This window comes from Portunus trituberculatus, chromosome 41, assembly GCF_017591435.1.
Source record: "Portunus trituberculatus isolate SZX2019 chromosome 41, ASM1759143v1, whole genome shotgun sequence".
Taxonomy (NCBI): Eukaryota; Metazoa; Arthropoda; class Malacostraca; order Decapoda; family Portunidae; genus Portunus; species Portunus trituberculatus.
The window spans coordinates 1,042,186-1,069,203 of NC_059295.1; the positions used below are offsets into that span (position 1 = coordinate 1,042,186).

The 27,018-nt window shown below is 37.9% G+C and overlaps 1 protein-coding gene across 1 annotated transcript in view; it reads left to right on the top strand.

Moving 5' to 3' along the window:
• The window catches only part of LOC123517159 (piwi-like protein Ago3), a 269,657-nt gene extending 244,035 nt beyond the window's left edge, over window positions 1-25,622 (top strand). The window contains exons 14-19 of the mRNA XM_045277139.1: window positions 5,248-5,472; window positions 6,379-6,561; window positions 7,130-7,312; window positions 20,052-20,156; window positions 24,245-24,385; window positions 24,903-25,622. Of these exons, the coding sequence (XP_045133074.1) occupies window positions 5,248-5,472; window positions 6,379-6,561; window positions 7,130-7,312; window positions 20,052-20,156; window positions 24,245-24,385; window positions 24,903-24,989 (924 nt within the window). The 3' untranslated portion in view covers window positions 24,990-25,622. The remainder of the gene's footprint in view (window positions 1-5,247; window positions 5,473-6,378; window positions 6,562-7,129; window positions 7,313-20,051; window positions 20,157-24,244; window positions 24,386-24,902) is intronic.
• Window positions 25,623-27,018: the final 1,396 nt, after the last annotated feature.

Below are 27,018 nucleotides of genomic sequence, written 5' to 3' on the forward strand. Positions count from 1 at the left end.
ATTCTATGGGCCTTGGATACAACAAGGGAAGATGTTGGGTGAGGCTGCATATGTGTGCGAACAATACATGTACAGTTTTTTACGTATATTGTCGTCGTTATTACACACCAACTTACCGAATTACTGTACGTACAGTATTTGTAAGTGATGCCACAGAGCCTGTGATATAGCAAAAAATCTGTAGAATGTATCTACGAGTATGTATAAAAACCATGAAACCGCGAAAGTCGAACCGCAAAATAACGAGGGAACACTATATATGTATACAGTAAAGTCCTGGGTTACGTCGGTCTCGAGTTACGTCAAACTCGTAGTTACGTCAGTCCACTATAAGGCAATTTAAGATTAAAAAATTGAAAATTTATAAATCATAAAGTGCGGGATTTATTGTTATTGTTGGTGGTTGCCCGCCTCACGCTTGAATACAATAACACCCTGCCTCAGTTCCACCACACCATCGCCCTTGGCAAGAGTGTTATCCTACTTCTGCGTTTACTGACTCAAGTTCTTAGTGTCTTGCTCAATGGCACCAAAGAGAAAACTTCTTAGTGACAGCAGTGATGCTAAGAAAAGGTAAACCATTATGCTACAAGAAAAAGAGGATATAATTAAAAGACATGAGAAGGGAGGCAACAGCTGTGTGTGAGGGAGGGAAGAAGAAAATGGGAAGCCCGTTACCATGACAACGGGGAGGTTGACGACCTTGAGGGCTCACGCACCCATCACAACAATAACAACTCCGGAGCCTTCGCCTGGGCCACACGACACTCGCAGCTGACTTGCACTGTCTGCGCCTGTCTGCTGATCCCTATTGCCCTTTCCTATTGCATTTCCTGCCCCGCTGCCCACGCTTCTACTCCCACCGCACTGCGCTAAGCTCCCAGCTATCCGCCCTGTGGGCGTCACAACATTCGACCTGCCCACCCTCCTGGCGGCCTCAGGCGTCCACCCCTCTCGGCAACCTGCAGTCCTTCGCGTTCGTGGCCCTAATCAACAACAAAAACAAGCTTGTGTTTCATATTCCTACATAGTTGTAAATAATATAACAATATAACCTTTAACTTACCTGAATGACCATAAACAGTGATTGGTTGAAAACTCGATAACATGCTTTGAAATGTATGGAAACTCAAGTTATGTACAAAATCGACTTACGTCATGTTTTAGAAACGTAACTCTGACGTAAACCAAGACCTTACTGTATATATATATATATATATATATATATATATATATATATATATATATATATATATATATATATATATATACATATACATATACATATACAGTCAAACCTCGCCGAACACGAAACTCACGTATACACGAATCGGTAAAATATCCTATATTTCGCCGAGCATGACTTTGACTCGCGATTGCACGATTTGGTCACCATTTGAATCTCACGGTGGTCCTGGTGGATGCACTTGACCTCCCCTCCCAAGCGTCTTGGACTCTTCGTAATTTGCTGAAAGTCATGGAAGATGCAACATCCTCTTCACTGAAACAGATCTCATCCTGGAGAGGAGCATTACTGTATTTTACGGCTTGCAAGATGCTGCATCTTGGAAGACGCACCCTGATATTTGAAAGAAATTTCTAAGAAAAAAAAAGTCATTTTCATACAAGAACGCATTCACCATATACCCGACCACTGAACACAAAAACATCAGAAGCAAGGAGTCTGCAAGACACGTCTATTGTTTCACCACTCATTACAAATTAGCTGGAGCACTCACCACAAATTTAAAACTATGTAAATAAAAACACCATAGGTAAATACATATACACAGTGAAACAGTCCATATCTTCTTGTTTTAGTGGCGGGCGACGGCATGTTTTGGACCTGTTGTTTACATTACGGAATCACTTGTCCGATTGCCAAAACCGAACACGTCAGTGCTGCAGTTTGTATTTATTTTATTTTGCAGTCGTGCTTCACAGGCTTTATCAATGTGAATAAAATTCACAAGTGGAGTTTTGACTTGCTTGAATGAGTAAGCCACTTGGATGTTCTATTAATAAAGGTATAAAGGCACCTGGCATGATGTGTGTGCGTTCGTGTGCATGTATGTGTGTGTTGCAATGAGACGAGGGAGCGGCCCGTTTACTCCGCACACTGAGTAGGCTGCAGGAAGGATTATGGTATTATAAATACTTGTAACACCTAAGTACTGAGTTTACATAATATAAAAGGCTAAATTAAATGGTACTTAAGCTAACATCATAATGTAATGACTCAACATACAAATCCAGGTTGCTATATGTCAAGTGTCCAAGCTCACTTGAGGTTGGATGCTGCCTTACAATAAACCATTCATCTTGGACGACGCACTAGTTTTTTTTTTTTTTTTTTTTTTTTTGGGAATAAAAAGTGCATCTTGTAAGCCGTAAAATACAGTAAGTTCAAGAGGGGTGTTGAGGAGCTTCTTTTGCCCTACAAGGAGACTTTACACCATATGGAAGCATCTGCCAGTCAGAGGCCCATCACTTCATATTTCAAGCCCTCTCCAACCAGCAAATAAACTAAAGGTACTAGTACTATAATTAAATAAAATGTGTGCTTGGTACTTCATTTATTTTTTTTTTTCAGCCTTTTTGGTAAAAAAAAATTTTGGCGGGAGGATCTGGGAACGTAACCCCCATTTTCCCATAGGGCCTATTATTCCCCGAACATGAATCTCGCCGTACACGACGAGCTCAGGAATGTAACTGTCGTGTTGGGCGAGGTTTGACTATATACAGTAATACTCTGCTTAACGAACAGGATAGGGGGTATCAAAGCTGTTCGTAGAGCAGAAATTCGTTAAGCGTACGTAATTTTCCCATAGTAAATAATGGAAATACGGGGGATGCGTTCTGGGCTGGTCACCAACATACCACATGGGTTAAAAAAAATATATATATATTTCTATTAGCTTTTTACAAACCTTGTCCCCAAGAAGGGGTCGTTTTGTAATGCATAAAGTGAAATCTTACATGAAATACCAAAAATAAAGCAGAGATGATGAGATCGGCCACAGACGGCAGAGACTCCGGCGACTTGGCCGCTTCTTCTCCTTCTTGTGACCTTTTTAGCTTAGCGTATTGTCTTTCACCACGATATTAAATGTTTCCACTCCTGTATTGCCTGCTATAATGGATATCATATCTTAGTATTCATATACGCTCATGCCACGAGGATAACCTGGACTCCGTGGCAGTGAGTGATAGTGAATTACTTATGAAATACCGCGGTATTTCATTATTAATACCACCAAAACGCCTTGCAACCAGCCCTGCGATGTTGCCTAGCGTTGCAAAGACCAGGAAGTCTCTTACTCTCGAAGTGAAGCTGGATATTATTCACAGACACGAGAGAAGCGAGAAAACTAATAGCATTGCTCACCACCATGGTTTGACTCGATCTACTGTCTCTATTATTTTCGAGTTAGCAGACTCTATTAAGAAGGCTGGTAAGACCGTATCTTCCTTGCAAGCTAAAAGAACCACCCGAACTCGTGACTGCAATGAATAAAATGGAAAGCCTTGTGGAAATGTGGGACATAAGTTTTATATGCGGTACAATGATGCGCCCTTTGTTTACATTCCACAGGTTGCCAGCTAACGTTTTTCATGCTCCACTCTCCCTCCCTTTATTAATTTAAGATCATCAACATTATAAAGTTACTTACATATGTAAATTAGTGTACATTATAATGACTTAATCTTAAATTAATCTGCTTAAATGTTTAACTTCATAATTTTTTACTTTCATTAAACTTTTTACTGTACTATGATGCACTCGCTTTGTTTACTCTCAATGGAAATTCAAGTGAGGGGTCAAACTTGTTATAATTGGTTCGCTTAGCGAAAATTCGTGCAACAAACGTTTTTTTAGAAACATAACCCCTTTGTTAAAGGGGGGGTTGCCTGTACTTAACTTGAAATATGTTCTAGGCTGCTAATGCCAATCACAATCCTTACCTAAAGATACCTCTCAACCATTATTGTTTACATTTGAAACATGCTATCACAATCAGTATGCTGCCTGTGTCTGTCTCCTGATCTTCACTGCCCCCAGTGTACTGAAAGAAGCTATTGCATCCATCTAAACTCAAATCTTCCCTCTTCATTGTTGATTTGACTGTATCAGGCTAGCAGCACAAACAAGTCCATTTCAACCAGCAGATATCTGCTAAGGATTGAAATTGAGAAAATTTATTGTAATTTTTTTCTTTTCTCTTTCTTGGTAAGTCATACTAAATGTTCTAAAAAAATTTCTTTTCTAAGACCTTTACACAAGAAAAACTTGCTTTGAAGTATATATATATATATATATATATATATATATATATATATATATATATATATATATATATATATATATTTTTTTTTTTTTTTTTTATGAGAAATAGGAAATGTTTATGTGTTGCAAACTATTGAACAGTCTAGCTTATTTTTCAGGAAAATAACAACTATGGTTATCTTAATTTTTTAAGTGAAGGCTATATCATATTGGTTGTGTCTACTGATGCAGAATTGTGTGCCTACTCTTATTTCTAAACAACTTATTTTCACAATATTTCTTTTTTCCTTTCTTCCTCCATCTTTAAGACATTCTTAATACTTCTATTTTATAATGACTTATACCTCTGCTGTACTCGTTCACAAATATATACTTCCCTGTTTTTTTGAGTGAAGCAGATTACTCCACAGTGTAGTCCTTCATATCTTAATATACTTGTGAAGTTGCATTATGTTATCCTATAATACTTTTTTTCTCATAAATGAAAATCTAATTCCCAGTCATTTATTTGCGGTGTCATTCTGGCCCACAAATCAGTGTTATATATTTATGTGGAGGTAAAAATAATTTGGGGTTGTAGTAACCTTAGATCTAAGTAAGTAAGCTTAAAAAATGTTTTTATCCTTGTAATATATTATAAATGGTTACATAAATTTCCTTTGATTGTGTAAGCACACTAAACTAAGGTCTTGCTGGGAGACTAATCTAGCCCTTCAAGAATATTGTTTTTTATTTATTTTTTTTTTATTATTATTATTATTATTTTTTTTTTTTTTTTATTTATTTATTTTATTTATTTTATTTTTTTTCCACCCAAGATGCATCCATTTGTGAACTACACAAGTTGATATTCTCATGGTGGCCTCTGATAGGTGAGCTTGCTGATTAGCATAGAAGCATATTCAAAAGTAAATGTTTCATTAATTTTTACTATTTAGAAGATGATTTTTCATGTTTAGTTACAGCTGGCAGTCTTGATCTTCCCAACACAACGTGAGGATCGCTACTCTGCAGTGAAACGTGTTGCTTGTGGAGATATGGGCCTCCCAACTCAGTGCATCGTGTCTCGCACAATTAATCAAGAAAAGAAATTGCGAGCAGTAACTCAAAAGATAGTGCTGCAAATCAACTGTAAACTTGGTGGAGAGTTGTGGGCCCTTAAGATTCCTCTGAATGGTCTAATGGTAAGAAACTGCCAAAATGGCATACCTTAGAGACATTACTATACATCTTTCAAATACACATAAGATTTATTTATTTATTTTTTTTTTTTTTTCTCTTTCTCTCCTGTAAAAGGGCTATTGGTTAAGGGGAAAATGAAAAAGAAAAAAAAAAAACAGAAACCCACTTATTGCTAGTTCCCACAAGAAGTCAGATATCATGGTAAAAACGAACTGAGGATAAATCTTTCAACCTATCTTTTGAAAGTTCAAATTATTGAAATGGAGGAACTACAGAAGCAGGCAAGGAGTTGTAGAGTTTAGCAGAGAAAGGAATGAATGATTAAAAATACTGGTTAACTTTAGCATAAGAGAGGTGAACAGAACAGGTATGACAGGTGTGTCACAGCTGGTGAAGTTTTATCCTCAGGGCCACCTTAGGGACAGGGGGACAGACTCAAACCCAGCTTGTTGATTTTAATAACATATATTTAAAAAAAGAATTTGTTTCACCATCAACAACTGTACTGTGCCCATGGCAGCCATGCACATATATGGCACTCCCTACGCTGCATACACAGTGCCACAGGCTATGGCACCCCCTTAACCCTGTCGGTGTCTCCTCTGAGCTGGGTCAAGTGTTCCATGGAGTGTTTCATTTAGTTTGTGTCATTACATCAGAACTTCCAGAACACTAATATGTACTGTACTTGAGGATAATATTGCATATTTAATTTATAAAAATGCTTGTTGGAGATTTTTTTCTAATGAAGAGAGCATTCTCTCTCTCTCTCTCTCTCTCTCTCTCTCTCTCTCTCTCTCTCTCTCTCTCTCTCTCTCTCTCTCTCTCTCTCTCTCTCTCATTTGGAACAATTTAGTGTTCATATCTTACTTGCACAGATTTTTATTTACAATATTCCATCTGAACAGGTTTGTGGTGTGGATGTTTACCATGACAGCTGCCAGCGAGGTTCTTCTGTGGTGGGGTTTGTAGCCTCGATGAACCAGACTCTCACCAAATGGTATTCAAATGTTAGTTTTCAGCATACTGGTGATGAGATCGTGCATAAACTCAAAATACACCTGCTGGAATCATTACGGCATTATCATAAAGTAAGTGCTGTAAAGCTTGAGGTAACATTTTATATGAGCTATCATAAAGTAAATATGAGGTAATACCTTGTGTAAGAAATTGATGTTTTAAAATGTTCTCTTTGTACCAATTTTGTTTTACAAGAGGTTTTTTTTTTATAGTAACTGAAAGATATATTGGAGATGAGCAAGATTGCCTTAATGTATAGGCGTCATCATGGTGGCTTATTTATCAGTTAACAGCTGACAAAAAGAGTCTGCTTTCTAAGCCAACTTTTATGCAAAATCTACAGGACAGGTTTTGATCGAAACAGATATGTAACCAATCATGCTTTCTAGTTCTTTTTTATACCAAATAGTCATTCAAGTTTGAGTGTTGATTGGTCTAAATTGTGCAATGGTCAGCTTAAAGTGCATAGCACAAGATGATGATATGGCCTCTTCTTTAACAGTTCCTCATGGTAAAATAAACCATGTTGATGGTATAATCTTCATACTCCTTTTTTCAACATTTTGTTATGTGTTGCATATTTCACAAACATGAAGTACCATCTTCATTTCTAATTTCATTAATTAATCATTTTGCTAGATCCATCATGCCTTGCCTCGCTCCATCATTTTGTACCGTGATGGTGTTAGTGAAGGGCAACTGAAAATAGTAGAGGGGCATGAGATACCTCAGTTGACCACAGTCTTCATGCATTTTGACTCTTATAATCCCAAGCTGTCCTATGTTGTGGTTCAGAAGAGACTAAACACAAGGATCTTCACTGTAAGTATTGAACTTTTCTTTACTTACTTTCATTACCCTTATTAATTATCTGTAATTTTTAAGTACTTTATTTCACTCCTCCATCAATTTGTTTCTTATATCTGTTTCCATTTAAGTATGGTCACTGTTCTTGGCTGATTATTTTTCACTGCTGCATGTATTTGAATTCTATGAATTTGTGGCTTGTAAATAATGCATGGATTTTTGGCTTATAAGTAAGTTATTTACATGTCTTACCTTGTGTATTAACCTAGTTGTACATTACAGAGTTTGAGCAGGGTTCATAATGTCTTGATTATATATATATATATATATATATATATATATATATATATATATATATATATATATATATATATATATACAGTGCTTACTGCAATTTTGCGAGAAATGGGGCGGCATTATGAGTCACAAATTTGGAAATCACAAAATTGGAAATATTATTCCTATGGGAAAAATTGAATATGGTCGCCTAATTTTTCAATATTTTCCTAATATTTTGCCCATATTTATATCACATATATATAGAGCCAGGAATCTATCCATATGAATGATCACAGTGTACAATGGCTATGGGAATCAAAAATCTGTCCACCATAGGTTTTTACAGCTTTTTCAATTTTCTCACTTTTTAAACACCATTCTCACAATTGATTCTCCCACACCAAACTCTCTGGAAATATCACAGTTCCTTTTTCCATCTCTTTTCATCTTAATTATTTTCATCTTCTGCTCCAAAGTTAGCCTATGTTTTTCTTGGTTGGTGGCACAAAGTCGAGCACAAGGATTTCTCCAAATTTGCAGAGAGAACTCCGTGGAGGTGTACGTAAACAAATGGAAGGCGGGAGGGAGCGGGGCAGTGTTGCCAGATGAGCTTCGTTGAATTACCACCAGATTTTTATGAAAACTATCCAAAAACCACCAAACTATGATAAATATAATATAAATATGATAATAATATAGTATAATATGATAAATATGAATAAATTAATAAAATATTGCCTATATAATACAGTAATATATAATTTGCGGGAACGCTCTCTCTCCCGCCACTACTCGCAATACCGGGAGAAAGGAGCAAGATGGGAAATTTTTAAAATGGCAATTTTTGGTTCTTGGTCGCAAAATTGGCGTATCACAAAATTTGAACTCGCAAAATTGGAGTAAGCACTGTATATATATATATATATATATATATATATATATATATATATATATATATATATATATATATATATATATATATATATATATATACAACTTTTGTTTAAACATGTACATTTGTTGCTGTGATGACCTTTTCACTTAATCCATTCCAATTATTTACAGCTCTATATATAAAATATACTTATAGATGTCCATTAGGCTGTGTTTACACTGAGCGACTGAGTCGCATCACATTGAGTTGAGTTGCATTAAGTCATTTGATGTGATTTATTTTTACTCATCTCCACTTAATCTGCCTGTGTCAACCTGAAACAAGTCACTACTGGCAGGTGAGGACAGGTAGTGAAGGTTCATAGAGATGACACAACTAGACTATATTGCCAACCCTCCTCCATCAGTAGCAATGAATAGCGAAAACTCCCAACCTGAATGAAGATTACATTTGCTTCCAGCATTAATACAAAGACAAGCACAGGTATGGGCAATGATAGAGGCTGAATAAGGAATGTGGCCATATATTGTCAACCTTCACCACAGTCAGTACCGAACAGTAAAAGCATCCTGACTTTGCAGTTGTCTTCATGTAGTGTTGATTTTAAAGGTTATCATAGACAGGTATGACAGATGATGAAGGGAGTAACAGAGACCGTTGGAGGGAACTTATCAGCATGTTTTCAGCTTTCGTCTCCTTTACCATCAAAGAACAAAGAAAACCTTCAGACTTTATGGAAATTATAATTTTAGTGTTAACATGTAGGTGAAACAGATAGGATTACCAGCATACTTGAAGATACCATTGCAGGCTTGCTGTGACTGATGTCAAAAATAGGCCCTGCACTATATGTGACTTGACACAACATGATGGGATGTGATGTGACTCAAAGCATCCAGTATAAATTTCTCTCTCTCTCTCTCTCTCTCTCTCTCTCTCTCTCTCTCTCTCTCTCTCTCTCTCTCTCTCTCTCTCTCTCTCTCTCTGTGTGTGTGTGTGTGTGTGTGTGTGTGTGTGTCACTTAGTTGTAATTTTACAGGGCCTGGGTATCATACTCGTGTGGCCCGTCTCCATATCTACACACATCCAACTTTCCTTTAAAACTATGCACACTCCTCGCTGACACCACCTCCTCACTCAAACCATTCCACACCTCCACACATCTTTGTGGGAAACTATATTTCTTCACATCCTTCAAGCATATTCCTTGGCTATCTTTTTACTATGCGATCTCATAGTTCTATTTAAGTTTTCCTCTCTCAACATCATTTGCTCATTATCCACTTCATCCAGTCCGTTCAACAGTTTATAAACCTGTATTAAATCTCCTCTTTCTCTTCTTTGTTCCAAGGTAAGCAAATTCATTTCTTTTAATCTCTCCTCATAGGTCATTTCTGCCAATTCCGGAACCATTTTTGTTGCCATTCTCTGCAATCTCTCCAACTTCCTTATATGCTTCTTTTTATAAGGGGACCAAACCACTCCAGCATATTCCAATCTTGGTCTAATTACCGTACTAATTAATTTCCTCATCATATCTTTATCCATATAATGAAAGGCCAATCCAATATTTCCTTATCAAATTATACATTTCTCCAAACATCTTATCAATATGAGCCTCAAACTGCCCATGGTCTTGTATTATGACTCCCAAATCCTTTTCCACCTTTTTCAACACTACTCCTTCACCCATCTTATATGACCCTCTTGGCCGTCTTCCACTCTTCCCCATCTCCATCACATGACTTTTGCTTAGATTAAATTCCATCTCCCACCTCTTGCTCCACTCCCAAATCCTATCCAGATCTGCCTGTAAAATATCACAATCTTCTTCACTATTCACACACCTACACAACTTCGCATCATCCGCAAACAAATTAATATAACTGTTTACTCCTCTGGCATGTCATTAATATATACAAGGAAAAGTATTGGTGCCAGCACTGAGCCTTGTGGGACTCCACTCTCCACCACCAACCAGTCCGACTTTGCATCCCTTATTACCGTTCTCATCTCCCTCCATCTCAAGTAGTTTTCCATCCACTTTAACACTTTTCCTTTCAGTCCTCCATAAATCTCTAATTTCCATAGCAGTCTCATGTGAGGTACCTTGTCAAAAGCTTTCTTTAAATCCAAATATACACAGTCCATCCATCCCTCTCTCTTGTATTTTGTCAACCACTCTTGAATAAAAGCTCAGTAGATTTGTTACACATGACCTCCCTTTCCTAAAGCCAAATTGATGATCCGATAATAACTTATGATCCTCCAGGAACCGTATCCAATATTTCTTTATCACCCTCTCACAAATCTTACCGACCACACTTGTTAGAGACACAGGTCTATAGTTAAGAGGCTCTTCCTTACTGCCTCCCTTATAAATGGGCACCACTTCAGCTCTTTTCCACTCTACTGGTACTTCCCTGTTTCTAATGAGCACCTTATAATATCATATAATGGATCAATCAATTCTTCTCTACATTCCTTCAATAATTTTCCTGAAACTTCATCTGGTCCCATCGCTTTATCATCTTTAAGTTCCTCCAACATTTTATATAACTCCTTTTAGGTATCTTAATGTCATCCATGTGCACATTTCTTGTACATTCTGAGGCTTTACAAACATTGTTTCTTTAGTAAATACTTGTTGAAACCTATTATTTAGCAATTCCGCGATATTCTTAGGGTCATCTACTATCCCTTGCTCTCCTTTTAACCTTTCAATGGACTCTCTCTTTTTAAGTTTACCATTTATGAACCTGTAAAACAATTTTGGATGTTCCTTACTCTTGTCTACAATATCTTTTTCAAATTTTCTTTCTTCCTCCCTCCTTATCCTCACATACTCATTTCTCACCTTCTTTTCCAAGCCACATCTCTTCTTTTCTTTAGCCTTAACACAAGCTGCATTAAACCAATCCTTTCTTCCTTCCTCTCTCGGTTTATACTTTGGTACAAATTTCATAACTCCTTCTTTATAATATTTCATAAAAATCTCATAATTTTTTTGCACTTCTCTGATTTGTAACATCTCCTCCCAATCTAATTTTCTGAAATAATTTTTCAAACTTTCTGTGTCCATCTTTCTATAATTCAATCTAACACTCTTGTATGTCTCGTCTCTCCTTCGCTGTGTTGTTGCTATCTGCATTTCCATAACCACATGATCACTCTTCCCCAATGGACATTTGTATTGTATATCCCCACATAGGTACACTTCTTGTGTTAACACCAAATCCAGTCTAGCCGGTTCATCATCTCTATATCTAGTATTTTCTTTCACCCTTTGTTCCATCATATTTTCCATCATTAGATTAAGGAATCTCTCTCCCCATGCTTCCTCTCCAACACCACTTACTAGATTTTCCCAATCCACCTCCTTACAATTAAAATCTCCTACTAGTATCACCTTTCTTTTCCAGATAATACACTTTCCAAACTCTGTAAAGTATCCTTGATCATATTGTCGTATTCCCTTAATGTCCAAGAATTTGTTTTAGGAGGTACATAGGTCACCATGATTATTAATTCTTTTCCATCACTTTTTATCCTTATGCTTATCACTTCTGCATTGTTCTTCCCATACCAAACCTTATCCACATTTATCTCCTTCTTCATCATAATCATAACTCCTCCTCCACCTTTACCTCTCTATCCTTTCTCCATATATTATATTTATTATCCAAATTTCTTTGTTTTTCATGCAATTTTGTCTCAGTCAAACACGCTATATCAGGCTTCTCCACCATCATATAGTCTTGCAATTCCAATCTACTTGACAGTATCGCATCTATGTTAGTATACATTACGGTCCACCCACTGCTCCTCTAGGGGTTCCTCCGCATTCCTTCTTTCCACATACCACTTTCTGACTCTCTCTCGTATAACTCTCCAAAAAAAATTTTTTTTTTCCTCTTCAGACCGTTCATCATTTTTCCTTCTCGCCTTTTCCAACAATTCCTTATATCTTCTCCTCTCTTCCTCATTTCTATTTTTTCTTACGTACACCTTTTTACAACCTTCTACCTCTCTTAATTTTGATGTTCTATATAAGATATATTCCGCAGATTGTTGTGACTTCAGTACTACTTTAATCGGTCTCCTTACTCCCTCCTTATACGGACCCAGTCTATGGATCTCTTCCACTTCTTGTAGGTAGTTTTTTTCATCATCATTTAGATTTTTGAACAGATCTCTTACCGTTTTTAATTCTTCCTTAATTCTCTTAGGCTTATATGTTATATTTTGTTCTTTCATCCCAAATATTAACACACTCTTCTTCTTTTGTGCTATTTCTCTTATCAATGTTTCCTTATTCTTCATAACATTAACCAGTTCCTTGGACCTTTCTTTTTTGTCTTCCTTCAACTGATCTTTAATTATTTCTTGCAATCCAACGATCTCTGCTTCCCTCGACTCAGTCCATTGTGTTTTCTTCAGTTCCCATTCCTTTCAAACCTTTCATTCTGCTCACTGATCATTTCCTTAAAGTCATCTTTCTCCTTTACTACTCTCTCCATTTTCTCCTCCAACCATCTCTTGTATTTTTCAACCTCCACTCTCAAGTGTGCATTCTCATCCACCAATCGTTTTTCATTTTCCTCCAGTCTCTTAACTCTTTCCTTCAAAGCCTTGCGGAATTCTCTATCTTGCTCCTCCTCACTCCTCTGAACTTTTAATTCCTTCACCAACTCCTCAAATCTCTTCTCCAACATTACCAGTCTACCTTGCATTGTTGCTCATGTTGAAGATGGACTCATGTTTTGACTGGCCACTTTCGGTTTTGCTCCCTGGGCCTCATCGGTATATTTTGAATTTGGTAACTTATTTCTTACCGGTCTATCCATTTTATTTCATTCTTCCTGGGAGCATGTGGGTGTGTGGTGGTGTGCACTGGGGGCTACTGGTAGCTACGTGTGTGTGGTGAGATGCATTGGCGGCTGTTATAACTGGCCTTTGTGTGGTTCCCGCTCTGTCGTTTGGAGTGCGGAGGTTCCCACACCTCCGATCACTCTTATGTACACGCCACTGGGCTACTTTCACTCTGTACACTCGTTCACTCGCTCTGGTCGCCCTTTAGTACCAATGACAGTTCTCACTCCAAGCACATTGTTTAGTGTGTGGAGTGTTAGTTAGATGCCACTCTGAGCAGGAGGCACGTCCTCTCTCCATGGAGCATGTGTGTGTGTGTGTGTGTGTGTGTGTGTGTGTGTGTGTGTGTGTGTGTAATTCACTGTTTGATCTGCTGCAGTCTCTGACGAGACAGCCAGACGTTACCCTACGGAATGAGCTCAGAGCTCATTATTTCCGATCTTGGGATAGGTCTGAGACCAGACACACACCACACACCGGGACAACAAGGTCACAACTCCTCGATTTACATCCGGTACTTACTCACTGCTAGGTGAACAGGGGCTACATGTGAGGAGACACACCAAATATCTCCACCCGGCCGGGGAATCGAACCCCGGTCATCTGGTGTGTGTGTGTGTGTGTGTAATTCACTGTTTGATCTGCTGCAGTGTCTGACGAGACAGCCAGACGTTACCCTACGGAATGAGCTCAGAGCTCATTATTTCCGATCTTGGGATAGGTCTGAGACCAGGCACACACCACACACCGGGACAACAAGGTCACAACTCCTCGATTTACATCCGGTACCTACTCACTGCTAGGTGAACAGGGCTACACGTGAGAGACACACCCAAATATCTCCACCCGGCCGGGGAATCGAACCCCGGTCATCTGGTGTGTGTGTGTGTGTGTGTGTGTGTGTGTATTTACCTAATTGTATTTACCTAATTGTAACATACGGGAAAAGAGCTATGCTCGTGTTGTCCCGTCTCCATATCTATTAATGTCCAGCTTTTTCTTAAAATCATGAATATTCCTTGCGTTGACCACTTCCACGTCTAAACTATTCCATGCTTCCACCCTTCTATGAGGGAAGCTATATTTTTCACATCTCTCCTATAAGTGGCCATTTTAGTTTTTCCCATGCCCTCTCGACATTCTTTCATTCCACATACACAGATCTTCCCTATCCATTTTTTCCATGCCAATCATCACTCTGTATATTGCTATCAGGTCTCCCTTTCTCTTCTGTTTTCCAGGGTCGGAAGTTGCATTCTTTTCAGTCTGTCTTCATAAGTCAAATCTCTTAAGTCAGGCACCATTTTGTTGCAGCCCTCTGTACTTTCTCTAGTTTCCTTATGTGTTTCTTTAAGTTCGGAGCCCACTGTATTGTTGCATATTCAAGCCTCGGTCTTATCATTGCAGTAATTATTTTCTTCATCATTTCTTCATCTAAATATACGAACGCCACTCTTATGTTCCTCAATAAGTTCAATACTTCTCCAATTATTTTGTTTATATGTCTCTCTGGCGATAGGTCATTGGTAATTGTCACCCCAAGGTCTTTTTCTTCATGACTGGTTTTATGTCTTCATTTCCTATCTTGTACATACTCCTGATTCTTCTTTCACTCTTGCCAAACTCTATTTTCTTGCATTTTGTCGTGTTGAACTCCATTTGCCATGTACAGCTCCATTTCCATATTCTGTCCAAGTCTTCCTGGAGTAGTTCGCAATCTTTGTCACATCTCACTTTTCTTAACAATTTTGCATCGTCTGCAAATAGGCTCACATAACTGGACACCCCATCCACCATGTCATTTATGTAGACCGCGAACATTACTGGTGCCAACACTGATCCCTGTGGAACTCCACTCTCCACCAATCCCCATTCTGATGGTCTGTCCTTAATTATTGTTCTCATTTCTCTTCCTACCAAAAGTCTTCCATCCATTTTAGTAAACTGCCATGCACTCCTCCTACCATTTCAAGTTTCCAGATCAGTCTCCGGTGTGGTACCTTATCAAAGGCCTTTTTTAAATCCAGATATATTCCATCAGCCCAACCATCTCTTTCCTGTATTACATCTATCACCCTCGAATAGTAACATATCAGGTTTGTCGTGCATGAACGCCCTTTTCTAAAACCAAATTGACACTCACAAAGTATGTCATTTTTCTCCAAGAAGTCTGTCCATCTATTCTTCACCACCCTCTCACACATCTTAGCTACCACACTTGTAAGTGACACTGGTCTATAGTTCAATGGGTCTCTCTTGTTACCTGATTTATAGATTGGGACAATGTTAGCTCTTTTCCAGTCTTGGGGCACTACACCTTCCCTTAATGAGGCATCAATTACTTCACAAACTTTTTCTGCCAGTTGCTCCTGCATTCTCTTAAAATCCATCCTGATACCCCATCAGGTCCCACAGCTTTTCTCACTTCTAAACTCCCCATCATGTTCTTGATCTCCTCCACAGTTACTTGAAACTCCTTCATAATCCCTTTCTGTTCCATTACCAGTGGTTTGTCAAAAGCAGTCTCCTTTGTGAATACCTTCCGAAAGCATCCATTCATAGCCTCTGCCATTTCCTGGGATCTTCACTGCATACTCCATTTACTTCTAAACTTTCAATACTTTCTCTATTTTTGATGTTGTTGTTCACATGTCTGTAAAAAGCCTTGGTTGGTCTTTACATTTATCAATTATATCCTTTTCTTGTTTCTTTCTTTCTTCTCTTCTAATCAACACATATTCATTTCTTGCTCTTTTGTAACTTTCCCACTGCTTAATCCGTCTTTTCCTTCTCCACCTCTTCCATGCATCCTCTTTTCTTGTTCTAGCCTTTTCACATCTATCGTTAAACCAGTCCTGCTTTCCAACTTCTCTATGTTGTCTTATTGGTACAAATTTTTCTCACCTTCTTTGTATATTTTTATAAATTCCTTCCACTTTTCATTTGCTCCTTAGCACTCTTGAATTTCATCCAATTTGTCTCTTGAAAGAATTTCTTTAGGTTTCCAAAATCTGTCTTGGCATAATTCCATCTTCCCACTTTATATTCTTCATTTCTTCTAGATTTCTCTTCGTCTATCACCTTGAACTCCAAAACTGCATGATCACTCTTTGCTAAAGGGCACTCCACCCTCATCTCCTCAATGACCATTGGCTCTGTACTAAAGACCAAGTCCAGTCTTGACGATGCTCCCTCTCCTCCAAACCTAGTATCTTCTTTGACCCACTGAGTTAACACATTTTCCATTGCCAGTGTCAATAGTGTATTTCCCCATGTTGTCTCTGATCCTTCCATTGACCAGTCCTCCCAACACACCTCTTTACAATTAAAATCTCCCATCATTATAGTTCGTTCACAGCCACCCAACATTTCTTCCAGACATGTTCCTGTATCACTTATCATTTCTTCATATTCCTGTACTGACCATGCATTTGTCTTAGGTGGTACGTACACCACTATGTAGTGCCTCTTTTTTCCTTCATTAGTTTCTGCTCTGATCTTTAGCACTTCTGCCTTTCCCATACCTTTTTTCACTTGATCCACCTTTATATCTTTTTTAACCAGCAACATCACTCCTCCTCCCATCTTACCTACTCTATTTCTTTTCCAAACATTATATTTCCCTTCTCCAACCATCATCAGGTCTTCTCCCTCTCTCAGTTTTGTTTCAGTAAGACCCACAATATCTGGGTTCTTGTCCCTCAAGTAATCGTTGAGTTCTAAAATCCCGATATCACTCCATTTATGTTGGAATACATTACATTTCGCTCATATGTAAGTTTCTTTAGTCCTTTCTTGCTGTACTTTTCTGGGTTATGAACCACTTCCTCAGTCTCATATCCAAGATTCTCCAGAAAAACTCTTTCTTCTCCTCTTCTGTCCTCTCTTCATTTTTTTCAAAGCCTCCTTTCTCAACTCATTTAACATTTCTCTTTCCTTTTCACCGAGATCTCTTCTCAACCAAATCTTCCTTGTTGTTTCCTGCTGGGCTAGCCTCCATGACTTCTCCACCAATTCATCTACATCCTTTTGTGACTTAAGTTTGATTCTTATTGGCCTCATACCTTCTCTTGTGAACTTTCCAATTCTATGGAAGTCCTCTATTTCTTGTACTAGGTCTTTTCCTCCTCCTGCACCACATTAATGATATTATTTATCACCTTTTTATGTTTTCTCTCTCTCCATTTTACTCGGTGTCTTATCCTCCTCCACACCAAATATCACCACACATCTCTTTTTGTCTACAGTTTCCCTCACCAATGTCTCATTTGACTTAATAACCTTCACCACTTTCTCAGCTATCTTCTCTTCTATGATCTGTTGATCTATAATTTCAGCAAGGCCCAAAGTTTTCTCCCCAGACTCTTTGATTTCCTTTTCCAGACTTGCAACTTTGTGTGTGTGTGTAGTTGTATTTATCCAGTTGTGATATACAAGGAAAGAGTCACACTTGCCTGTATTGTCCTGTGTGTGTTCCTTTTTGTACTTTTTTTGTCTTAAATTTATGGATTGTCTTTGCAGTCTCATTATCAAGTTTGTTCAAAGCTGTTATGCTTCTATGCAGGAAACTATGTTTCTTAAGTTCAAGTCTCTTTGGATGCACTCCTCTTTAATTTTTTACAATGTCCTTTTCCTATTACTTATATCCCTTATCACTAGCTTCTCTCTATCAATCATCTCCATTTTGTCTTGGATCCTATATATTGCTCTTAGGTCTCCTGTCTGCCTCCGTTCTTCCAGTGGAACTAGTTCAAGTTCTTTCTTTCAATGTCATTGTATGGGAGCTTGCATAGTTGTTTTTTGCTATTCTGTGTATTCTTTCAAATTTTCTTATTTCTTTCTTCAACCTTGGTAACCACAATATCACTGCATATTCTTGTCTTGGTCTTATCATTGATATTATGTATTTTCTGTATCATACCTTCATTCAAATATGTTCTTATATTTTTGATTAAGTTATTTATTTCTGCAGTTATTTTGTTTAAATGTTTCTCTGCTGATAACATGTGCTATAACTACTAGATCTTTTTCTTCTTTCGATATTTTTATACTTTCATTAGCAAATGAGTAATTTCTTTTATTTTGTTGCTTTTTTAGAATTTCATCTCACTGCTATTCTTTTCTATGCATTGGATTCCATTTGCCATATAGTAACTCAATCATTTAATTTATCAACGTCTTGTTGGGCATTACAGTCTTCCTGGTTTGTCACTTGTCTCATTATTTTGGTGTCATCTGCAAATATATTTATGTAGCCTTCTATGCCTTTGACCATATCATTAACATATACTACAAGCATAATTGGTTCCAGGATACATCCTTGTGCGACTCTGCTTACCTTTTTCCAGTTTTTTAAATATAAGAGGAAAATTGTTCAAGGGCAACAAAAAGAGTAAACAAAAAATGTCCACTTAATTGTCAGTCCCTTTAGCAGGTCTGGGAGAGTTAGCTAAAAGAAAGGAATAAGTTTTTTGAAACCCCCTCTTAAATGAGTTCAAGTCACAGGAAGAAAGAAATACAGACTCAGGTAGGAGTTCCAAAGTTTACCAGAGAAAGGGTTGAATAATAGAGAGTACTGGTTAACTTGCATTATTCATCATGGTGACATGTAGGTAACTTTAAACCACTTAACAAATGGCATAGTTTCAAAGCTGTACATGGTGAGATTTGAACCTACACATGGACATCTGCCCAATCCCATGCTCACCAACTTATCCACTAGGGCACCACCTCCTTAGGAGGAGGTAGGAGGGGAGACCTGCAGTTAGCAAAAATAACTAGAAGATAACAAGAGATGCAAAATGTGGTGGTGATACTGATGACAGACAGTCAGAGGGGAGGAATTGATAAGAAGAAAAAGCTTTTTATTCCACCCTATATGATAAAACTGTCTGAGTGAAATACCGCCAAACATGTAAAGAATACTCCATACATGGGCACAGAGTTGCAGTGGGGGAAAGGGTGAGAAAACTGATGGAAATGCCTCAAAATGCCTAACTTCATAGATGCTCTTTTAGCCAGAGATGTGATGTGAAGTTTCCAGTCTAGATCATGAGTGAAGGACAGACCAGTGTAGAGGATAGTGACAGATTAGTGTTACTGAAGAGAGGATTGTTGTTTGGAAGGTTGTGTCAAGTAGATAGGTGAAAGAATTTGAGTTTTTGAGGCATTGAACACTACAGATTTTCCTTTGCTCCAGTCAAAAGTCTTTAGAGATCAGAAATTGGGCATTCTGTAGTATCCCTTCATGATCTGTTTACATCCTTACTTCTTTATTACGTAGAATCATTGGCGGACTTACCATTAGGCAACACTAGGCAGTTGCCTAGGGTCCCGAGTTTCTGGGGGGCCCCATGAAACTTCTCATAGACTTATAGTTAATAGAGGTTTTTATTATTTGCACACATTATTTATGTTTTTTATTAAAATCCATTTGCTAAAATGCCAGCAGAATGATTATCCTAGTAAGTGTGTCTCGGGGCCCCCTAACAGTCTCCACTATATCGGATCAGGTGCAGGGGCCCCCTATGCCTGCCTTTGCCTAGGGCCCCCAAAATCCACCCCTGCATAAAATATCTTCCATCTATTTTGAAATTCATCCTCCATTTCCTCCTATATATTTAAGTTTCCTTATTAGTCATGTGTGTGTATGTTTTGTGTTTATTTATTTATTTTTGAAAATATAACAAAATATTGTATATGGTTTAGGTCTCCAGAGGTCTTAACAACCCTCCTCCTGGCTCCATTGTGGACAACACCATTACTAGTCATCATTGGTATGATTTCTTCCTTGTATCACAGCATGTGAGGCAGGTAAGGAAATGCCTGCACAGTTTACAACTGTTTAATGTAATTGTGGAGTAGACTCTCAGTTCATGAATAATATGAATTTGGAACAGTGTTGAGATAGGTTTTCTTAATTTTAGATGATTTTTAGGAAAGGATGATATATAAGACTTACCTTTAATCTGATAAGATATACAGTGGAGACTTAATACTCGAAAAAATACCTTATAATCGAACGTCCACACCTGTGGTTGTAAACAAAGGCTCCCTGGCGTGCCCCTTTCCCCCTCCACCAGTTGTGACCTGTGCTGCTGCGGTCATCAGAATAACATTCTTCTGCATTCTGTCTGTAGTTTTTCATTTTTAAACTTACAGTAACACCAAAGGCTTATTAGTGGTGAAAATATCTGGTAATCAAACGGCCGCAAATTTGGTCGTATACAAAGCTCTGTCATCTCCCTTCTGTTCTGATACCGCACTAATGGTAATGTTGGTACAATAAGTGCTCGTTATACGGTACATATGTGTTCCTGAAAACCTTATCGCAAATTGAAATTGCCGTATAACGAACCCATTATAGCATGTAATAATAAAGGATGTCCTCCAGCACATAGAAAGTCACGCGTACTGGCATGAAAATAGTACATGAAAATAGTCATATAAAAAAATGTAAAGTACTGCGCAAAAGAAATACAGTGGTACTTCGACATACGAATTTAATTAGTTACGTGACGATCGTTGTATATAAAAAAAATTGTGTATCAAATCAATTTTTCCCATAGTAATTAATGGAAATAGAATTCATTCTTTCTTGTGATATGAATTTACCCCCCCAAAAAATTAACATGCTTTAAATACCAACCAAATATAGATTCAATATATGATAAATACAATGTTTATTGTATACATGATATAAATGAACTATATTGCCCAAAATAACAACTTAACCCGCAAAACTCGGGACACCAATAGACATTCATCACGCAAGACTCGGGGCACATCGATAGACGTTTAGGCTTTTTATGGCTATATTTTGGCTTTTTTTCTTCCCGTTTTCTTTGCTTGTTAGCTGGCAACACTCATCAGGAGTAAACATATGCTCTACGTCAATGTGTCACCAACGATGGATGGTGGGAGCGACAGTGATTTCACTGTGTCTGATTCTGCCACCTCTCTTGCACACATTACTTTTATATACCTCAGGTCTCACCATGTTACGGGGAGACAACTTTTGAATGAGAGTGGCATCAGAACAAGCGACAGAGAGAGAGAGAGAGAGAGAGAGAGAGGAGGATACAAGGAGCCAAGGCCGATGAACCCAATTGGACGCAAGGCCATGTAAACCAATGATACTACCTCATTCAACCTGTGATATTTTGGTAACCATTACATCTAGGGACTTCTGATTTTTTGCATTGCAAAGAGGAAGAGTTGTTTGTGGGCAGAACACCATTTGTACTAACTCGTTTATTGAATTTCTAAGTGTAATCAGTATGTGAATACAGGCTAGTTTGTGTGTTTCTCGCCAAACTTTTACTTTAGAACTCATGATCATGGGGTCTTGAGTTCACAAAACTTAAGAAAAAAATACACTGCCGAAGAGCAGAGACACATACATGCACAAAGGATGAACAATGATACACAACGCGGGCTGAATGTTCGAGTGGACGCGGGTAGCCGAGCGATCGCTGCGCCACCTACTGATGGCTATTCGTATCTTAAAAATATTTTCGTATTTCAATGTAAATTTTATGAAATTTTTCGTCATATATAAAAAAAAATTGTATGTTGGGGCGATCGTATTTCGAGGTATTACTGTAAACAAAAAAATGTTTTATTTACCTTTCACTTGCCACATATTCTATCAGATGATGCCCCTCCCGAGGCTAAGGGACAGTAGGGATTTCAGCCCTTACTCATAATATCCACAAAAAACACGCTGTAAGGATTTCACTTGTGTGCAGTGAGAAACCCGGGAAGAGAATGATTGTTGTGGTGGTCGTGCGGCGTGTTGGCGCTACAGTACAGTGTAAACAAAACACGAGTGAATACCGTATGTGAATTTTTCTTGCCCTAAATAGAATCGAGGGTAGTAATTACTAAACACCATAACCGAATTTACCGGATAACGAAGTACCGTATAAGGGTATTACTGTATTACCATAATACAGTAAGTCCTCATTATACGGTAGTTCTTTATCCGGTAAATTTAGTTACGGTATTTGGAAATTACTACCCTCAATTCGATATACGGTAAGAAAAATTCACAGATACGGTATCCGTTCATGTTATCCGAGAGGGCCCTGCGCAGGGGAGCAGGGGTGACGACGTCATCCACGCCACACCTCCCCGCCACTCACAGTACTGACTTTAACTTGACTACCCTTAGAGCCTATTATCTCTTCCCCTTCCCCCCCTTTTTTTTTTAACTGCATTACATATTACTTACATGCATTACTAATTAGATGAATAAATGGAATATTAAGGGATCTATTGTAAGCACAAATATATTCATAATAACCATGGCAAACACTAAAAGCCTACTACCAGCGGCAAACCATGCAGCAACTGATAAAGGGCACAGATGGGCCTGGCAAGCCCACTATCAGTGAATGGTGGAAGTTGTATAACATTAAGCACACCTTAGATAACATCAAGTCATCTTGGGACGAAGTGAAGATGTCTACCATGAACTTGGCGTGGAATAAAGTATGGCCAGAATTCACGCATGACTTCCCAGGCTTCGCTGAAGATGACATCGGTGCAATCAGAAATGACATAGTAAATCAGTGCCATAGGGCTAGCTTCAATGAATTTGATGATGATGTTCAAGATCTTTTGGAAAGCCATGCTGAATCTCTCAAATGATGAACTTATAGAGCAAGACAAGGCATCCCAGGTGGCAGAAAAAGAGGGAGACGAGGAAGAAGAACCTGTGTGTGGCCTGGGCATCAAAACTCTTAGAGAATGTCTCGGTGGTATCGAAAAAAGCTCTGGAAACCCTGAAGGAACGTGACCCAAATCCTGCCAGGAGTAGCAAAGTGTCGAGATTTATCAAGAAATCTATGATGAAAAAACAAGAAAAACTAAACAGTCTACTCGTTCAGACATGTCGTCCCTATCACATCTGCCGACCCTGCTACATCTGCTTCCGACAGTGCAAACGAAGACGTCTTATCCTTGTCTGCCCACTCAGCGGAAGATGAATAATGGCTGAAATCCCTACTGTCCCTTAGCCTCGGGAAGGACATCATCTGATAGAATACATAACGATTGAAAGATAAATTAAATAAAAACATTTTCTGTTTATTTCTTTTGCGCAGTACTTTACTTTTTTATATTTCTTTTAATGATTATTTTCATGTATTTTAATTTCTGTAGGGGTGACTTTTGACGTGCAGAAAAACATTCCCTATTATTACATGTTATAATGGGTTCGGTATACTGTAAATTCGATATGTGGTAAGGTTTTCAGGAATACATATGTACCGTATAACGAGGACTTACTGTACTGGTATACCGATGCTGGTGCACATCGTTCATCCTGCCGCAGTCTTGAGAAAAACAACATTCCTCTGCATTGTCGGTAGTTTTTCACTTAGAAACTTACAGTGGCACCAAAGAGGCTTATTAGTGGTGAAAATAAGGAATCTAGTGAGAATGCAAGTGTTAGTGAGTCAGCATTCCATTAGTGGATTCACAGGACACGCACCAGAAACTTTACAAAATTTTTTTTATGGATGGTGACTATGGTCCGGTGACCTCCCTCCTCCTCCTCACACTTCTGGCTTCCTCTTCTAAGTTATCCATCACAAGCCTTCACTCACAGTTTGTACAAATCAAATTTGTAAAAAAAAAAAAAAAGAATTGAAATTTTTTTTAACTTGAGGTTTTGCTAAGATTGGAACAAATTACCTGATTTATAGGTATCAATAGTCAAACTTTTTAATGCTTGAGCAGCCATTTAGAACAATTTAAGTTCGAGTATTGAGTCTCCACTGTACTTAAAAACATCTGTCTAGCTATAGTTTGTATATATGTCATTATTTATTTTTTGTGTGTTAATAGTGGAAGATACTTTCCTGCATGAAAAAGTGACAAAGAATGAATTGCAGGGAACTGTTTCACCAACACACTATATTGTTGTGCAAGATGGAAGCAATTTGAAAGTAGACCACATGCAGAGACTTGCCTATAAAATGACTCATCTTTACTATAACTGGCCTGGTACTGTTCGAGTTCCTGCTCCTTGTTTGGTAAGAAATTTTGTAGTTTTGGATTCCCTTGTTTACTGTTGGATTTTGCCAAGTGACTACATGTACTGGTTAGCTGAACTTCTCTTTAATGCTTTGACTTTTAAATTGTGTTGACCAAGTATACAAGAAAATACCAATTTGTGAAATTTAAAGCTAAAAGTAAAAGTATTATATCTTGTCCTATATTTTGAAGAATTAACATGTTTTCAGTGCTGTGATCTTACATCCCATGTGTATCCTTGGTTGAACACCACATCATTAGAGGCACTTGTTGGCTGGCACATTGTAAAATGGCAATGGAAGTTATTTAATGAAGTATTCTTGTTTCTTCTTATAGGACTAGTTAGGAAAAGGAATTTATTTATAGTATAGTAGTCATGTTTTGACTCATGAGTGTCACATGGATTGATTGTGTTCCTGAGGGTGTTGGTCTTTTATGTAAGATTTTGTAATGTTAAACTGTTCACCTTTAGTAATGAAGGAAAGCAGGCAGTAATGAAATATCTCTTTCTTTCAGTATGCCCACAAGTTGGCTTATCTTATTGGCCAGAATGTAAAGAAGGACCCTGCTGTTGGGCTGTGTGACAAACTCTTCTATTTGTAAGGTGGTTCTTCCTGTGAACATAGGCTTGTATTTCAGTATGTATATGATAGTCCATAGGTGAAATGAATTCACTTTAAATATTCTGATGTATATCTGCACTTATATCTGTAAGCAGAGATATGTTACTTTTAGTTTTTTAGTGGGCAGATAAATACATTATAATTGTAATGATTTGTTAGTTTATTAATTTTGTTATTATTATTATTATTACTACTATTATTATTATTATTATTATTATTATTATTGTTGTTGTTGTAATTATTATTATTATTATTATTATTTATTATTATTTATTATATATATATCTTTAGCTAATTGATTTTGGGGAGAGGAATTGTTTGCTGCCCATGGATGAAAGCCATACTTGAGGACTTGAGTGGTTTTATTTCTTTGATGAATGTTTTGTAAGCTTTGCAAAACTGAAGGAACAGCATTTTTTATTTCTTATGTATTCCACACCAATAGATCTTTTTGTCATTAGTTCATTGATTGTCTTAGTAAAGAAGTCTTGGTATTGGCATTGGTTTATGATGTTTGTGTGGCATTGGTTCATGATGTTTGTATGGTAATGACAGTTAGGTCTTTAAATATTTGTGGTCTTAAGTTCCATAATAATCACCCAAGAGTCTGGTAGATTTTTTGTTTTATTATGATTGCCATTAATATAAACTTAATTCAGTGACTTATCTTCCACTTTAGTATACATTTTTACCAACAGTGATAAGTGTGGTAAGTGTGACATAATCGTGAACACTCCCATTGTTCACCTGCCTCAGAGTTGATGTGGTTATTTAAGATTTACATTAATACTGAAATGTGTTTATAGTAAATGATGATGAGTTAAAAATTAATTGAAGAAGTCTTCATTAATGTTAATATTATTCACTTAGTTACTTGAAATGAAATAAATTAAAAAATTGTATGATATGGTAATGCTGTGCATAAGGCCAATAGATTTTTATTTAATAGTTTCATATTATTCATGCATCCCATGTAAACTTCCTCATTTACTAAAATATATTTCCATGATTTAATTAAGATATACTCAGTTTGGTAGTTAATTTGAAAACTTGTTCACTGTGCAAGTCATGTAATCGGTTTGCCAACAGAAAGATCTCCATTTTACCTCTATTGATATTCATAACAGAAATAGACTGGTTTGTAGTTATCTTCAACCAAATTCACTTAGGCCTAATGAGTCTTGTCATTACACAAGAACTCGGACTTTGGATACAGATGTGCAACTGAAGAAATATAACAAACTACACAATTGAAAGATAAGCTGATTTGATCACTGAATAGACTGAGACTATACTTGCTTTTAGAAGGAATTTATTAGCAAATCTGCCTTCCTGTTTGAAGGACACACACACACACACACACACACACACACACACACACACACACACACACACACACACACACACCGAGTAGTGTAGTGGTTAGCATGCTTGACTCACAATCAATAGGGTCCGGGTTCAAATCCCAGAAAGCGGTGAGGCAAATGGGCAAGCCTCTTAATGTGTAGCCCCTGTTCACCTAACAGTAAATAGGTACGGAATGTAACTCGAGGGGTTGTGGCCTCGCTTTCCCGGTGTGTGGAGTGTGTTGTGGTCTCAGTCCTACCCGAAGATCGGGTAGACTGGCTGGGTGACCAGCAGGCGACCGTGATGAATTACACACACACACACACACACGGCCCGGTAGCTCAGTGGTTAGAGCGCTGGCTTCACAAGCCAGAGGACCGGGGTTCGATTCCCTGGCCGGGTGGAGATATTTGGGTGTGTCTCCTTTCACGTGTAGCCCCTGTTCACCTAGCAGTGAGTAGGCATGGGATGTAAATCGAGGAGTTGTGACCTTGTTGTCCCAGTGTGTTGTGTGTGCCTGGTCTCAGGCCTATCCGAAGATCGGAAACAATGAGCTCAGAGCTCGTTCCGTAGGGTAACATCTGGCTGTCTCGTCAGAGACTGCAGCAGATCAAACAGTGAATTACACACACACACACACACACACACACACACACACACAC